Source organism: Tamandua tetradactyla, chromosome 6, assembly GCF_023851605.1.
Source record: "Tamandua tetradactyla isolate mTamTet1 chromosome 6, mTamTet1.pri, whole genome shotgun sequence".
NCBI classification, from domain to species: Eukaryota; Metazoa; Chordata; class Mammalia; order Pilosa; family Myrmecophagidae; genus Tamandua; species Tamandua tetradactyla.
Genome location: NC_135332.1, coordinates 72377482 through 72395139, shown reverse-complemented (window position 1 = coordinate 72395139; position 17658 = coordinate 72377482). Strand labels below are relative to the sequence as shown.

Sequence of the window (17658 nt, the reverse complement as noted above, 5' to 3'; positions counted from 1 at the left end):
AGATTTGATATAAAAATATCCAGAGATGGCGCCTCCATACTTTTCATGACCATATGTAATAAAGCTCCTTGCCCAGAAGCATTTTTGTATGATATTAAATGACAAGGTCTCACAGGATTAGTTGTTCTTTGTTTTTGTTTTTTTTCAGATACTTTAATTAGCAAAGGACACGCTTCTAACCTCACGCATGTGTTAAGAATTTCACATTTGCATTTTATGGCAGAGGCCTGAGTTGAGTCATCACTTTATAAAAACACAAGAAATCAAGGCCTAAAGTTCAAGTAAACTGTTCCAGTTTGCTAGCTGCTGGAATGCAACACACCAGAGACAGATTGGCTTTTAATAAAAGGGGATTTATTTCATTAGCTCTTCAGAGGAAAGGCAGTTAACTTTCAACTGAGGTTCTTTCTTACGTGGGAAGGTACAGGGTGATCTCTGCTGGCCTTTTCTCCAGGCCTCTGGGTTCCAACAACTTTCCCCGGGGTGATTTCTTTCTGCATCTCCAAAGGCCTGGGCTGAGCTGCTTGGGCTGTGCTACGTTGTGCTCTCATTTAAGCACCAGCCAATTAAATCAAACATCATTCATTGCAGCAGGCACGCCTCCTAGCGACTGCAGATGTAATCAGCAACAGATGAGGTTCACGTACTGTTGGCTCATGTCCACAGCAACAGAACCAGGCACATTCACCTGGCAAAGCTGACACCTGAACCTAACTACCACATAAATTAATTATTTTTATGTGTGAGCTATGTCTTTTTTTTAATCTTTATTATGAATGGTCAACATTAAAAATGTGAAACATGAAAGTTGTTGCTTGTGAAGTCATTTGCATACTCTAGCTACAAAGATGCACCATCTACTTCATTGCTTTTTAAGAGGACAGATTTCATTCAGCATTATGTTCTCTAGATTCACCCACGTTGTCATATGCTTTGGAACCTCATTTCATTTTACTGCTCTATAATATTCCATCATGTGTGTATAAATATATAGCATATTTTGTTAATCCACTCATCTGTTGATGGACACCCGGATCGTTTTCATCTTTTGGTGATTGTGAACAATGCAGCTATGAACACTGGTGGTGTGCAAATGTCTGTTCATGTCACTGCTTTCACCAGCTCTTCTGGGTATGTTGCCCTAGGTCATAGGGCAACTCGATATTTAGTTTTCTAAGGAACCACCAAACTGTCTTTCCCAGGGGCTGCACCATTATACATTTCCACCGGCAGTGAATAAATAAGTGTTTCAATTTCTCCACACCCTCTCCAACATTTAAAGTTTCCTGTTTGTTGAAAAGCACTCATTCTTACACGTGTGAAATATCCCACTGTAGTTTTGATTTGCATTTCTCTTATAGGTAATGAAGATGTGCTTCTTAGCCATTTGTATTTGCTTTTCAGGAAAATGCCTATTCACATCTTTTGCCTATTGTATAATTCTCATTGTTGTTAGTTGTTTAATTTCTTTATATATACATGATATCAAACCTTTATCCAATACATGATTACCAAATATTTTCTCCCATTGAGTTGCCTCTTCACCTTCTTAACAGACTCCTTTGAGGCACAGAAATTTTTGATTCTGAGGAGTTCCCATCTATCTATTTTTCTTTTGTAGCTTGTGCTTTGGGTGTAAAGTTCAAGAAGCTACCTCCTATTACTAGGTCTTGAACATGTTTCCCTATATTTTCTTCTAGGAATTTATGGTACTGGCTCTAATATTTAGGCCTTCGATCCATTTTGAGTTCATTTTTGTGTAGGGTGTAAGGCAAGGGTCCTCTTTCATTCTTTTGGTTACTAAAATCCACTTCTCTCAAGCCCACTGATTGAAAAGACTATTCTGTCCCAATTCAATGGATTTGGGGGCCTTGTCAAAGATGAACTGATCATAGATTTGATCAATCTCTGTGCTTTCAATTCGGTTCCATTGGCCAACAGTTCTACCTTTGTGCCAGTACAAAGGTAGATCCTTTTTGATCCCTGTGGCTTTAGAGTAAGCTAAAGTCAGGAATTTAATCCTCTCACTTTCTTCTTCTTTTTTAGGATATCTTTAGCTATTTGAGATTTTTTTACCTTTCCAGATTAATTTGATAACTAGTGTTTCCAAATCTTCAAAATAGGTTGTTGGAATTTTAATTGGTATTGCATTGAACCTGTAGTCAGTTTGGGTAGAAATGACATCTTAACGATATTCAACCTTCTTACCCATGAGCACGAAATATCTTTCCATCTATTAAGATCTTCCTTGATTACCCTCAGCAATGTTTTTTAGTTTTTTGTGTACAGGTCCTCAATATCCCTGGTTAAAGTTTATTCCTAAATACTTGATTCTTTTAGTTGCTACTTTGAATGGATTTTTTCCTTAATTGTCTCCTTAACAAGGTCATTACTTGTATATAGAAACATTCTGATTTTTGTATATTAATCTTATATCCTGCCACTGTGCTGAATTTATCAGGTCAAGTAGCTTCAGTGTAGATTTCTCAGGATCTTCCATGTATAGGTTCATGTCATCTGCAAATAATGAAAGTTTTACTTTCTCCTTTTCTATCTGGATGCCTTCTACTCCCTTCTCCTAGCTTAATGCTCTAACTAGAAGTTTCAGCATAATGTTGAATAACAGTGGTGACAATGGGCATTCTTGTCTCATTCCTAATCTTAGGGGGTATGTTTTCAATCTCTCCTTGTTGAAAATGATGCTGGCTGCAGGCCTTTCATAAATGCCCTTTATGATACTGAGGAAGTTTCCTTAGATTCCAACCTTTTGAAGTGTTTTTATCAGAAAAGGATCCTGAATTTTTCAGCATCAGTTGATATGATTATGTGATTTTTTTCCTTTCTGTTTGTTAATGTGCTGTATTACACCAATTGATTTTCTTGTGTTGAACTCCCTTGCATTCCTGGTATAAACCCCACTTGGTCATAATGTATAATTCTTTTAATATATCGCTGGATTCAATTTGCTAAAATTTTGTTGAGAATTTTTGCATCTATATTCATTAGGGAGATTGGTCTGTAATTTTCCCTTCTTATAGTATCTTTCTCTGGTTTTGGTATTAGAGTGATGTTAGCTTCACAAAATGAGTTAGGTAGTGATTTTATTACTTGATTTTGGGGAAGATTTTCAGCAGAACTAGTGTTAGTTCATTTTGAAATGTCTGATGAAATTATCCTGTGAAGTCATCTGGTCCTGAGCTTTTCTTTGTGGGAAGATTTTTGATAACTAATTGAATCTCTTTACTCTTTGTAATTGGTTTGTTAAAATATTCTCTTTCTTCTTGAGTCAGTGTCTGTAGTTTGCATGTTTCCAGAAATCAATCCATTTCATCTAAGTTGTTCAGTTTGCTAGCATACAGTTGTTCATAATATCCTCATGATTTTTTACATTTCTTTAGGATCCATGGTAACAACCCCCCCCCCATTTCTGATTTTATTTGCACCATCTCTTTTTTTTTTTTCCTTTGTCAGTCTAGCTAGGGGTCAATCAATTTTATTGATTTTTTCTAAGAACTTTTGGTTTTGTTGATTCTATTGGTTATTTTTTTCCAGTTCATTTATTTCTGCTTTAATCTTAGGTATTTCTCTTTCTGATTGCTTTGGTGTTAGTTTGTTATTCTTTTTCTAGCTCCTTGAGGTGAGAAGTTAGGTCATCAAATTTTTGCTTGTTTTTTTAAATTTTTAATGTAGACATTTAGGGCAATAAGTTTCCCTCTCAGTACTGCCTTTGCTGCATCCCGTAAGTTCTGATATGTTGCATTTTCATTTTCATTCGTCTCCAGATATTTGCCAATTTCTTCTTTGACCCACTGATAATTTAAGAGTGTGTTGTTTAATTACCATATATTTGTGAAGGTTCTAGGTCTTCAGTGATTATTAATTTCCAGCTTGATTCTGTCATGATCAGAGAACATGCTTTGAATAATTTAAATCTAGTTAAATTTATAAAGACTTGATTTTTGTCCCAGCATATGATCTATCCTGGAAAATGTTCCAAGAGCACTGGAGAAGAATACATACCCTGGCATTCTGGGGTATAACAATCTTTATATATATCAGTTAAGTCTAATTCATTTATCACATTATTTAAATTCTCTATTTCCTTGTTGATCTTCTGTCTGGTTGTTCTATCTATAGAGGAGAGTGGTGTATTGAAGCTTCCCACTATTATTGTTGAAACATCTATCGCTCCCTTAAGTTCTGCTAAGGTTTGCCTCATGTACTCTAGAGCTCCTTGATTGGGAGCATAAACATTTATGATTATTTTTTCTTGATGAACTGTTCCTTTTATTAACACATAGTGTCCTTCTTTGTCTCTCATGACATCTTCACATTTAATGTGATTTTTTTTTTTTTTTTTTTGCATGGGCACTAGGAATCGAACCCGGGTCTCTGGCATGGCAGGTGAGAACTCTGCCTGCTGAGCCACCGAGGCTCACCCGATGTCTTTTCATTTAAAGTCTATTTTATCTGATATATAAAATAGCTACTTCTGCTTTCTTTTGTTTACAGCTTGTGTGGAACACCTTTTTCCATCTTGTCACTTTAAATCTATTTGTCCCCTTGTGTCTAAGATCTCTTGTAAGCAGCACATAGCTAGATTATATTTTTAAATCCACTCTGCTGATCTGTATCTTTTAATTGGTAAGTTTAGTTCGTTAACATTCAAAGTCATTACTGTAAGAGCAGTTCTTGAATCCACCATTCCATCCTTTAGTTTTTGTTTGTCAGATCTTTATAATCTTCCCTCTCTCTCTTTTTATGGTTTAAGTTACCCAGTTCTGTACTCTCCTCCAAGCCTATCTTTTTTTTTTCAGCCGACAGAATTCCTTTAGTATTTCTTGTAGGACAGGTCTTTCGTTGGCAAATTCTCCCAGCCTTTCTTTGTCCGTAAAGATTTTAATCTCTCCCTCAATTTTGCAGGATAACTTGGGTAGGATAAAGAATTCCTGGCTGGAAGTCATTCTCTTTCAGGATCTTAAATATATCATACCACTGCCTTCTTGCCTCCACGACGCCTGTTGAGTAGTCCAAGCTCAGTCTAATGTAGTTTTCCTTCTATGTAGAGAATCTTTTTTCTCTCGCAGCTTTCATGACTTTTTGCTTCTCTTCAAAATCTGACATTGTAATATTAGGTATGTGTCTTGAAGTAGGCCTATCTGGATTTATTCTATTTGGAATTCATTGGGCCTGTTTGATTTGCACATTTATTTCTTTTATAAGGGTTGGGAAGTTTTCCCCCATAATCTCTTCACTTAGTTTTGCTATCTCAGCCATTCTTTATCAGACATCCCCCTGAACACCAGAAACCCCCAAAGCCAACCCCCAGACTCTGTGCACCTGTCCTAATCCACCCCCTTACCGTGGGGGAAGCATCTCGGTTCCAGAGGGTGACCCTGGTCCAATTGGTGCTGAGCAGCAGGGGCCCGAGGCGCTCGGCGAGGCCAGTGATATACGGGGAGGGCAGGGAGGTGGACAGCTGCAGGAACTGGTCGGCGAAGAACAGGGGGGCCACCGTCGTGTTCAGCCTGCCGGAGGGGACAGACTCCCTCACCCCACGGGCCGGGGGGCCCAAGATGGACCTTTCCATAGGACCCCTCCCCCAGGGCCAGCCTGGGCGCCCCGAGGAGGGCTGGAGGAGCCTGGCCAGCTCTTTGAGGAAAGAAGAGTCACACTGCTATAGGGCAGAAGGAGCCAGAAGGCCAAGCAACCAAGCAAGCTCCCTACACCTGCATGTCAGAGCCCTGCAGGGTGACGGGGGCACTGAGAGGGTGACTGGGCCAAAGAGAGGGTGACGGGACAAAGAGGTGACAGGCCAGAGAAAGGGTGACGGCACATAGAAGGATGGGTCCAGAGCTTCACATGGAAGCAAGAGCATCCTGACCCATTCCCTCCCTCCCATCTACTTGCAGGCAGGGGGTCCAAGACGGACCTCTCCAAGGACAGGGGTCTGAGTGCTAGAGGGCCAGGAGGATGAAGCAGGAGACCCTGCCACGTGTAGCCAGGCACGGGAAGGGACAGAGGACAGCAATGACCCAAACACACCTCCTCCCGGCAGGGGGACATGAAGCCCAGTGGGGCCAGCAGCCTGGATGCCGGAGCCCACCGCCTGGGCTGGACCTGGTTCTGTCACCTGTCAGCAAGCCATCTTGCCCTTGTGTGCCTCAGTTTCCTCACTGGTAAACTGGGGGTGGTAATAGCACCTACTTCCAAGCTAGGGAATTTGAGCTGAGTGCATGACTTCAGGGCCAGGCATATGAGTGACACAGAATTATTTGATCAATAAGTAAAACAGAGGTAAAGCAAGCCAAGCAGTCTCGTCTGGGTGGGTGCATTTTGGACTGGACTGGGTGGCACTAGTGACCTCTGGGCTGGATCCTTCTCTGGATGGGGTCTGGCCCAGGCACTGCAGGATGGGGAGCAGCTGTGCCTGCCTCTGCCCTCTGATACCAGGAGCAAACCCCAGTCATGACCTTGTTGAAGGTCTGCTGGGGAAGACCCACCCCTGCTGGAACCCCTGCGCTAGATGGTCAAGAAGGGTCTCCCTAAGGAGGAGGCTTTCACAGCAACCCCAAGGAGGCAGGGGAGAGCAGGTGCAGAGGCTGAGCAGTGGGAGGGGTGGCGGCACCTGGGGGGGGGTCCCAGGCACAGCAAGGAGGCCCCTGCAGCTGTAGCAGAGTAGAGGAGGGGTGTGGGGAGCACAATAAGGATACGGGGCACAGCAGTCCAGAGTGGGGACACAATGCTGTTCAACTAGACTCTCTTGCCTGCACCCTCTAGATACCACCACCCTGGGTCTGGGGGGCACAGAGGGTCAGGCACTCACAGCACCCGTCCATTCAGCTTCCGGCGCACAACCAGGCCAAAGGGCTCCTCAGAGAACTCCACGCTGTAGAGTGGGGCTGGTGCCCGGCTGGTGACACGTGGGGTCTCCAGGGGGACCTCGTAGCGCTTGTTAGCGGGATCTTTGATCTGGAACAAAAGGAGAAAGAGAGACACTGACAGATGAGACCTCGTGAGTCAAGGCGGCTGCCTCCTACCGCCCTTTGCAGCACCTTCCCACATGCTCCAGAATGAGTGATTGATTCCCGAAGAGCCAGGAGGCAGCTCGGCTCACAGCGTGGTGGCGGGACAGTGCGTGGGCCCAGGCCCTTTGCCTCCGAGCTTCGATTTCCTCATCTAGGCAGCTGGAAGACAAACGCCCCAGTGGATTGCCAGATACTGATCAGGGTGCTAGGAAATCTGAATTTCAGGTAAAATGCCTTTTTTCTTTCTCTTAAGTGTACATCCAAAATATTGCATGGGACATACTTATACAAAAAAAAAATCATCCATTGTTTATGTGAAATTCAGATTTTCTCGGCATCCTGATTTTTATTTGCTAAGCTTGGGAGCTCTAGCTTTGTTATTTACCTTATCATCAAGTTAATGAGAAAAAAGCAGTGACAATGCTCAGCCCTCACCTGTCTGCATCCAGTAACCACTCAAGTATTGACAGCTGTTATTATTTTTCTAAAATAATAAGACCATACCGAAAGGGTGCCTCAGGCTCTCTCACTGCCAATCTGAGCACCCAGCACACGCCAGGCACAGTTCCAGGGGAGGAGACACAGCAGGCGGTGAAGGGGACAAAAGCTCTGCCTTCGGGGAGTGGACAGTCAGCAAGGAGACACCCCGTCCTTCCTCCCCACGGGCCTTCCACCCTGCCTTGTCCCTGGACTCCTCCTCTGGAGAGCCCGGCCTCCTGCCACCTGCACCGCAGCCCTGCTTCCAGAGCACGTGTCACGGTGTCTCAGGGTCCCCTCTGCCTGGGGGCTGGGACTGGACCCGTCACACCTCTGCTCCCAGGAAGGGCCTTCTCCCTGTGTCCCGAACAACCCCCCATGAAGTGTGCATGCACTGAACGTCCACCCGCTTCCTGCCCCGCCCAAGGTCTCTGCCCCACCCACCGTGAAGTGGAGCCGGCTCTCCGTCTCCATCAGAACCTCCAGCCGCAAGGTCAGGATGTCCTTCGGGAAGAAGGTCGGGGCGGCCCGGGTCAGGGTGCCCGTGTAGCCGGTTGCCGTGCTGGTGAGGTTCTCCAGCCGGTAGCTCGGGTAGCCGGGTGGGAAGAAGCACCACGGCTGTCCCAGCCGGGAGCCCGGAGGCCCCGGGTGCGCCGGGACGTAGCAGCAGCCTCGGGCCTCACACAGCTCCTGGGTGATGGCCTTCTCAGGGGCACAGTCGAAGCGGCTGTTGGGGGGCACGTCACACCGTGTGGGCGCGGCCCCGGGGCCGCCGAGATGCTCCCTGGAGTGCTGGCGCCCTCGGTAAACCTCCAGGATGCCGGAGATCCCGCCCGGCCCACGGGGGGCCACCACGAAGTCCTGCAGCGCAGAGTGCCCCAGGAGGGCCGCTGTGGCCAGGACGGCGATGGCGCAGGCCCCCAGCAGGGCTGGGGACAGGCGCCTGGGGCGGGGAGGCCACCGCACATCCATGGTGGGCTGCTGTCTGCAGGGCGGCTGGATGGCTACAGATCCAGGGGGCCTGCGTGGAGAAGGGGAGGCTCAGCAGGGAAGGCCCGTGTGTGTATGTGTCTGTACGTGTGTGTGTGTGGGTGGGGGGTGTCAGGGATTTCTCAGGGCAGATTCTAGACAGTGGCTTGTTGCTGCCCCAGGAGTAGCCAGGAAGCAGAGGCGAGGGGGCCCAGAGGACCTGCCCAGAGCACTGAGGAGGAAACCAGGTGGGAAAGGGTGCTGAGTACCTTGAAGTCAGACGGTGCAGCGCTGCCTGCACAGACTTGGGAGGGAGGGAAAGAAGGAAGGAGGGAAATGAGGAAAGAGGAAAAAGAACGAAAATGCCCCCCGACACACATGGGACTGTAGAATCCCGCATGCTCTGAAGTCTTCTAACATGTTACAAATGAAATGCATCTAAAACAAATATGAAAATGATTTCATGTCACCCGCACAGTAGACCGAGAAGTGGAACGCAAGCAAGTTTCACCAGGAGGTGGAGTAAATCCCATTCCAGTGTAGACTGAGGCCAAGATGATCAGGTTAAGAAGAACCTGAGCTGTGCCCCTGGAAGGGAGAACCTGGCACCTTCCCTCTGTCCCCTCCCCAATGACCGTAACGTGGACATGGAGTGGAGAAACGTCTTGGGCCACACCCTGGGGATGGCAGAGCCACAGGAGAGAAAGGCCTCAGTCCCCGAAGGCTTCACAGAGCTGAGCCCGGCCGGATCCTGGTGGTTACGTGGGGGGAGAAGCTGCATCTGTGTGCGCAGCTGATGCTCTAGGGCTGTCACAGCAGCCACCCCAACGCCCCACCCGAGTCCAGACAGACCCACAGGACAAAAGACACAGGGGAATAAAGAGCCCCACTTTGGTTACGTGTGTGTGTGTGTCTGTGTTTGTGGACAGTGGTTAGACTGAGAATTGATTGCTCTCATCTTTGTTTTGCTTATCTCTGTGTGCTAAATATTTTATAAGCAATATTGTGTTAGCCCAGCTCCGCCAAGAAGCAGATGCCATGATGGGATTAAACATACAAGGGCCTTATTAGAAAGGCCTTTTTTATTTGAAAAAAAATGGGGTGGGGTGGGGTCCAAGGAAGGCTGGGGGGAGCCATCAAACCCCACGCAAGTTTGATTCCAAGAGAAGGAGAAGGGATGGCATGGGGAAGCATCCTCAGCTGCTGTGCCATCTAGGACATTTGGGCAAGGCTGTCAGGGAGTTCCACAGCCAAAGCTGGGGACAGGCAGGTCCTGGTGCTATGCTTGCTATGGTTGGTGAGCCAGGCCTCTGTGTAAAGGCTACCATGGATTTCAGGGTACAGCAGAGAGACTTTGGGTGCAGGAAGCTCTCTGCAGCACTCACAGCTACCACAACACATGTGGGGAAATAAAGTCACACAGCAGGACTTCCGGAGAAGATGGCAGCTTAGTAAGACGCGCCGGTCTTAGTTCCTCCTCCAGAACAGCTACTAGGGAAGTAGAAACGATACAGAACAGCTCCCGGAGCCACGACAAAGACCAAGAAGACAGCGTACCCCATTCTGGAACGGCTGACTGGCTGGAAGAACCCGCTCCGGTGAGATCGCCGAGGGGCGCGGGCTTCCCCAGGCCGGGGTGGCAGGCGGCCGGAGTCCCTCCCTCCCTCCTTCCCGGGCTGGCTGGGAGAATTGGACAGGCGGTCCCCTCAAGCCCCCCCCGACGTGCGGCCCCCCGGACCAGCTGGGAGAATTGGATCGGAGATCCCCAAGCTGCAGAGAACGGCGACCGGGGTCCCTTCCAAACACGTGGCGCCCCGAGCCGGCCGGGAAATTTGGACAGGAGCTCCCCCAAGCCGCGGAGGCCGGTGACCCTCCCCACGCACGGATCCCCGGGCCGGCTGGGAGATTCGGATTGGCACTCCCCCAAGCCGCTTCGGCTGGCAACTCCCCCCTACAGCGAGAGTTTTCCAAAGTTAAAGGAGCCACAGCATTTTTTACTGGTGGGACCCGCAGAAAGATGAGCACCACGAGCGCCACCTACTGGGCAGGATAAGAAAAACAGAGCCCAGAGATGTCACAGAAAAATCTTTCAACCTGCTGGGTCTCACACCCAGGGAAATCTGATTAAATGCCCAGACGCCAGCAGAAATTAACGGATCACGCTCAGAAAATTGAAGATATGGCCCAGTCAAAGGAACAAACCAATAGTTCAAATGAGATACAGGAGCTGAGACAACAAATGCTGAATATACGAACAGAAATGGAAAACCTCTTCCAAAACCAAATCGATAAATTGAGGGAGGACATGAAGAAGACATGGGCTGAACAAAAAGAAGAAACAGAAAATCTGAAAAAACAAATCACAGAACTTATGGGAGTGAAGGACAAAGAAGAAAAAATGGAAAAAACAATGGATACCTACAATGGTAGATCTAAAGAGACAGAAGCTACAATTAGTGAACTGGAAGATGGAACATCTGAATTCCAAAAAGAAACAGAAACTATAGGGAAAAGAATGGAAAAACTTGAGCAGGGGATCAGGGAACTGAATGACAATATGAAGCGCACAAATATACGTGTTGTGGGTGTCCCAGAAGGAGAAGAGGAGGGAAAAGGAGGAGAAAAACTAATGGAAGAAATTATCACTGAAAATTTCCCAACTCTTATGAAAGACCTAAATTTACAGATCCAAGAAGTGCAGCGCACCCCAAAGAGAATAGACCCAAATAGGCGTTCTCCAAGACACTTACTAGTTAGAATGTCAGAGGTCAAAGAGAAAGAGAGGATCTTGAAAGCAGCAAGAGAAAAACAATCTGTCACATACAAGGGAAACCCAATAAGACTATGTGTAGATTTCTCAGCAGAAACCATGGAAACTAGAAGACAGTGGGATGATATATTTAAATTACTAAAAGAGAAAAACTGCCAACCAAGACTCCTATATCCAGCAAAATTGTCCTTCAAAAATGAAGGAGAAATTAAAACATTTATAGACAAAAAGTCACTGAGAGAATTTGTGACCAAGAGACCAGCTCTGCAAGAAATACTAAAGGGAGCACTAGAGTCAGATACGAAAAGACAGAAGAGAGAGGTATGGACTAAAGTGTAAAAGAAGGAAAATCAGATATGATATGTATAATACAAAAGCCAAAATGGTAGAGGAAAATATTATCCAAACAGTAATAACACTAAATGTTAATGGACTGAATTCCCCAATCAAAAGACATAGACTGGCACAATGGATTTAAAAACAGGATCCTTCTATATCTGTCTACAGGAAACACATCTTAGACCCAAAGATAAACATAGGTTGAAAGTGAAAGGTTGGGAAAAGATATTTCATGCAAATAACAACCAGAAAAGAGCAGGAGTGGCTATACTAATATCCAACAAATTAGACTTCAAATGTAAAACAGTTAAAAGAGACAAAGAAGGACACTATCTACTAATAAAAGGAACAATTAAACAAGAAGACATAACAATCATAAATATTTATGCACTGAACCAGAATGCCCCAAAATACGTGAGGAATACACTGCAAACACTGAAAAGGGAAATAGACACAAATACCATAATAGTTGGAGACTTCAATTCACCACTCTCATCAATGGACAGAACATCTAGATAGAGGATCAATAAAGAAATAGAGAATCTGCATATTACTATAAATGAGCTAGACTTAACAGACATTTATAGGACATTACATCCCACAACAGCAGGATACACCTTTTTCTCAAGTGCTCATGGATCATTCTCAAAGATAGACCATATGCTGGGTCACAAAGCAAGTCTTAACAAATTTAAAAAGATTGAAATCATACACAACACTTTCTCGGATCATCAAGGAATGAAGTTGGAAATCAATAATAGGCGGAGTGCCAGAAAATTCACAAATACGTGGAGGCTCAACAACACACTCTTAAACAAGTGGGTCAAAGAAGAAATTTGCAAGAGAAATTAGTAAATACCTCGAGGCGAATGAAAACGAAAACACAACATATCAAAACCTATGGGACACAGCAAAGGCAGTGCTAAGTGGGAAATTTATTGCCCTAAATGCCTATATCAGAAAAGAAGAAAAGGCAAAAATTCAGGAATTAACTGTCCACTTGGAAGATCTGGAGAAAGAACAGCAAACTAACCCCAAAGCAAGCAAAAGGAAAGAAATAACAAAGATTAGAGCAGAAATAAATGAAATTGAAAACAATAGAGAAAATCAATAAGACCAGAAGTTGGTTCTATGAGAAAATCAATAAGATTGATGGGCCCTTAGCAAGATTGACAAAAAGAAGAAGAGAGAGGATGCAAATAAATAAGATCAGAAATGGAAGAGGAGACATAACCACTGACCTCACAGAAATAAAGGAGGTAAGAACAGGATACTATGAACAACTTTACGCTAATAAATACAACAATTTAGATGAAATGGACGGGTTCCTGGAAAGACATGAACAACCAACTTTGACTCAAGAAGAAATAGATGACCTCAACAAACCAATCACAAGTAAAGAAATTGAATCAGTCATTCAAAAGCTTCCTAAAAAGAAAAGTCCAGGACCAGACGGCTTCACATGTGAATTCTATCAAACATTCCAGAAAGAATTAGTACCAACTCTCCTCAAACTCTTTAAAAAAATCGAAGTGGAGGGAAAGCTACCTAATTCATTCTATGAAGCCAACATCACCCTCATACCAAAACCAGGCAAAGATATTACAAAAAAAGAAAACTACAGACCAATCTCTCTAATGAATATAGATGCAAAAATCCTCAACAAAATTCTAGCAAATCGAATCCAACAACACATTAAAAGAATTATACATCATGACCAAGTAGGATTCATCCCAGGTATGCAAGGATGGTCCAACATAAGAAAATCAATTAATGTAATACACCATATCAACAAATCAAAGCAGAAAAATCACATGATCATCTCAATTGATGCAGAGAAGGCATTTGACAAGATTCAACATCCTTTCCTGTTGAAAACACTTCAAAAGATAGGAATACAAGGGAATTTCCTTAAAATGATAGAGGGAATATATAAAAAACCCACAGCTAATATCATCCTCAATGGGGAAAAATTGAAAACTTTCCCCCCAAGATCAGGAACAAGACAAGGATGTCCATTATCACCACTATTATTCAACATCGTGTTGGAGGTTCTAGCCAGAGCAATTAGACAAGAAAAAGAAATAGATGGAAAGGAAGAAGTAAAACTTGGAAAGGAAGAAGTAAAACTATCACTGTTTGCAGACGATATGATACTATACGTCGAAAACCCGGAAAAATCCACAACGAAACTACTAGAGCTAATAAATGAGTACAGCAAAATAGCAGGTTACAAGATCAACATTCAAAAATCTGTAGCATTTCTATACACTAGTAATGAACAAGCTGAGGGGGAAATCAAGAAACAAATCCCATTTACAATTGCAACTAAAAGAATAAAATACCTAGGAATAAATTTAACTAAAGAGACAAAAAACCTATACAAAGAAAACTACAAAAAACTGCTAAAAGAAATCACAGAAGACCTAAATAGATGGAAGGGCATACCATGTTCATGGATTGGAAGACCAAATATAGTTAAGATGTCAATTCTACCTAAATTGATTTACAGATTCAATGCAATACCAATCAAAATCCCAACAACTTATTTTTCAGAAATAGAAAAACCAATAAGCAAATTTATCTGGAAGGGCAGGGTGCCCCGAATTGCTAAAAACATCTTGAGGAAAAAAAACGAAGCTGGAGGTCTTGCACTGCCTGACTTTAAGGCATATTATGAAGCCACAGTGGTCAAAACAGCATGGTATTGGCATAAAGATAGATATATCGACCAATGGAATCGAATAGAGTGCTCAGATATAGACCTTCTCATCTATGGACATTTGATCTTTGATAAGGCAGTCAAGCCAACTCACCTGGGACAGAACAGTCTCTTCAATAAATGGTGCCTAGAGAACTGGATATCCATATGCAAAAGAATGAAAGAAGACCCGTATCTCACACCCTATACAAAAGTTAACTCAAAATGGATCAAAGATCTAAACATTAGGTCAAAGACCATAAAACAGTTAGAGGAAAATGTAGGGAGATATCTTATGAAACTTACAATTGGAGGCGGTTTTATGGACCTTAAACCTAAAGCAAGAGCACTGAAGAAAGAAAGAAATAAATGGGAGCTCCTCAAAATTAAACACTTTTGTGCATCAAAGAACTTCATCAAGAAAGTAGAAAGACAGCCTACACAATGGGAGACAATATTTGGAAATGACATATCAGATAAAGGTCTAGAATCCAGAATTTATAAAGAGATTGTTCAACTCAACAACAAAAGGACAGCCAACCCAATTACAAAATGGGAAAAAGACTTGAACAGACACCTCTCAGAAGAGGAAATACAAATGGCCAAAAGGCACATGAAGAGATGCTTAATGTCCCTGGCCACTAGAGAAATGCAAATCAAAACCACAATGAGATATCATTTCACACCCACCAGAATGGCCATTATCAACAAAACAGAAAACGACAAGTGCTGGAGAGGATGCGGAGAAAGAGGCACACTTATCCACTGTTTGTGGGAATGTCAAAGGGTGCAACCACTGTGGAAGGCAGTTTGGCGGTTCCTCAAAAAGCTGAATATAGAATTGCCATACGACCCAGCAATACCATTGCTAGGTATCTACTCAAAGGACTTAAGGGCAAAGACACAAACGGACATTTGCACACCAATGTTTATAGCAGCGTTATTTACAATTGCAAAGAGATGGAAACAGCCAAAATGTCCATCAACAGACGAGTGGCTAAACAAACTGTGGTATATACATACGATGGAATATTATGCAGCTTTAAGACAAGATAAACTTACGAAGCATGTAATAACATGGATGGACCTAGAGAACATTATGCTGAGTGAGTCTAGCCAAAAACTAAAAGACAAATACTGTATGGTCCCACTGATGTGAACCGACATTCGAGAATAAACTTGGAATATGTCATTGGTAACAGAGACCAGCAGAAGTTAGAAACAGGGTAAGATAATGGGTAATTGGAGCTGAAGGGATACAGACTGTGCAACAGGACTAGATACAAAAACTCAAAAATGGACAGCACAATAATACCTAATTGTAAAGTAATTATGTTAAAAGACTGAATGAAGCTGCATCTGAGCTATAGGGTTTTTTTTTTGTTTGTCTGTTTGTTTGTTTGTTTGTCTTTTTTTTACTATTATTATTTTTATTTTTTCTCTATATTAACATTCTATATCTTTTTCTGTTGTTTTGCTAGTTCTTTTCCTAAATCGATGCAAATGTACTAAGAAATGATGATCATGCATCTATGTGATGATGTTAAGAATTACTGATTGCATATGTAGAATGGAATAATTTCTAAATGTTGTGTTAATTTCTTTTTTCTTTAATTAATAAAAAAAAAAAGTCACACAGCAGGCAGAGTGGATGCTGGACACCAGGGGCGTCTGAACCTGTCCTGGTGACAATCAGCTCGGCTGGGAACCTTCTAGCCAGCAAAGCCTGGTGTCTCACTGTGGGCCACTGGTAGTCAGGGCCTGGTGGGTGCACATCCCAGCCCCATCTGGTACCAGTGATGTGATTCATAAACCAGAAGTGCACACGGTGCTCCCCACAACTAATCTGGCTACTGATTTGGTAGCCAGGGTCAGGCCGGCATCTGAATTCTTCAACAGCTGCAGAGATAGTCCAGGGGCACCGTGGGGGCGGGGAACTGACTACCCACTGCTTGTTTTAAAGAAAGGGAAAGAGATCCTAGAAAAGGGGAAGAGGCAGCTTTCGGTCCCAAGAGTTGTCAAGAGGAGGACACAGGAGGTGTGGCTCCAGGCTCCAGGCTGGACAGCTTAGAAAGGAAAAGGAACAGAGGGCCTGTCACAGCACTGCTTTCAGAAAAGGCTCAGAATAGCCCTTCTCCCTGCCGTGGTTTAAGTCCCAGCTCCAGCACTGACCATCTGGTGACGGGATAAAGTGTCTCCGGCTCCTTGTTCCTTGGGGCTTCCCCGGGCCTAGCGGGGTTGGGGTTCCTGCCGTCCCGGAACCTCCCACGGCCTTGTGACACGCGCTGACCCTGGAGAATCCCGCCCCGGCGCCATTCGGCAGCTTGCAGGGGCCGGTCAGGAGGGCTCCGAACGGGCGGGGCCGGCCTCCGCCGCGTCTGCAAGGTCCCCCAGCCTGCGGCGGGGTGCTCACTGGGCCGGTGGTCTTTCCCGGGCGCCCCGGCCCGGACCGCGCCCCGCTCACCCGCGCCCTCCCGGGTCCCTGTCACCGCTCACCCGCAGCCTCTGGGTCCCCGCCCCGCTCACCAGCAGCCCCTGGGACCCCGCCCCGCTCACCCGCGCCCCCCGCCTGCAGCGGCTACTGGGGTCGGACACCGGCGGCGACTATGCGACTGAGGGGGCGTCACGTGACCGGGAGGCCGCGCAGGCGCGCGGGGCGGAGCGTGCCCCCTGGTGGCGGCTGGCGCGGGGCCCGGGAGGCGCCGGCTGGGTCCCGCCCCGCGGCCGCGCTCCCTGCTGGTGCGGGCGCCTCGGCGCGGGCGCGTTCGGGGCACCTGTCCTCCCTAAAGGTCGGAGAGGAGCCGCGGCGCTGTCCTTTCTCAGAGCAGCTCTCAGGGCGGCCCCGGGAGGCGACCCCTGAGCCCTGAGCGAGCCCCGCCGGGCCAGGTGGGCAGGGCCCCGCGCACGTGCGCCCCAGGGTGTCGGCGCCCGGGCCACTGGAAGGTTCCCAGGGACGACGGCGGTGCGCGCACTGCACGGGCATGTACAAAGGACAGGGTGCTGCTGTTAGGATGAGCACATTTTTTTAGAGAAAGGCTTGCCTTTCTTTTTCTTTTCTTTTTTTTTTCTTTTTTTTAAACATGGGCAGGCATCGGGAATCGAACCCGGGTCCTCGGGCATGGCAGGCAAGCACTCTTACCTGCTGCCGTGGCCCGCCCAGGATGAGCACAGTTTTGAAAAAGTGGAAACACGAACTCTGAGCACAAGGTGTGACCCTAACTTGCCAAGCAAAATGTGCACGTAGAAAGATAATAGGCTCCCTCTAGGTAGCGAAATTGTGGCCCCTGCAGCTTCCTCGTGGTTTTCTGTATTCTGAAGCGTTTGAGAATAAAGATGACTTACTCCCATTTTCAGAAAAAGGTTTGTTTATTTTT

General features: G+C 45.4%; 1 protein-coding gene across 2 annotated transcripts in view; it reads right to left on the bottom strand.

Annotated features, from left to right (window-relative positions):
* Nucleotides 1–16923, bottom strand: part of GAA (alpha glucosidase) — a 34569-nt gene extending 17646 nt beyond the window's left edge. For both annotated transcript variants that reach the window (XR_013177951.1, XM_077166162.1), the window contains exons 1-4: nt 16841–16923; nt 7950–8526; nt 6827–6972; nt 5363–5528 (exon numbers count right to left, since the gene is read on the bottom strand). Coding sequence is in view for 1 of the 2 variants with exons in the window: in XM_077166162.1 (XP_077022277.1) it covers nt 5363–5528; nt 6827–6972; nt 7950–8477 (840 nt within the window). In the remaining variant the exon portion in view is untranslated. The remainder of the gene's footprint in view (nt 1–5362; nt 5529–6826; nt 6973–7949; nt 8527–16840) is intronic.
* Between the last annotated feature and the right edge of the window lie 735 nt (nt 16924–17658).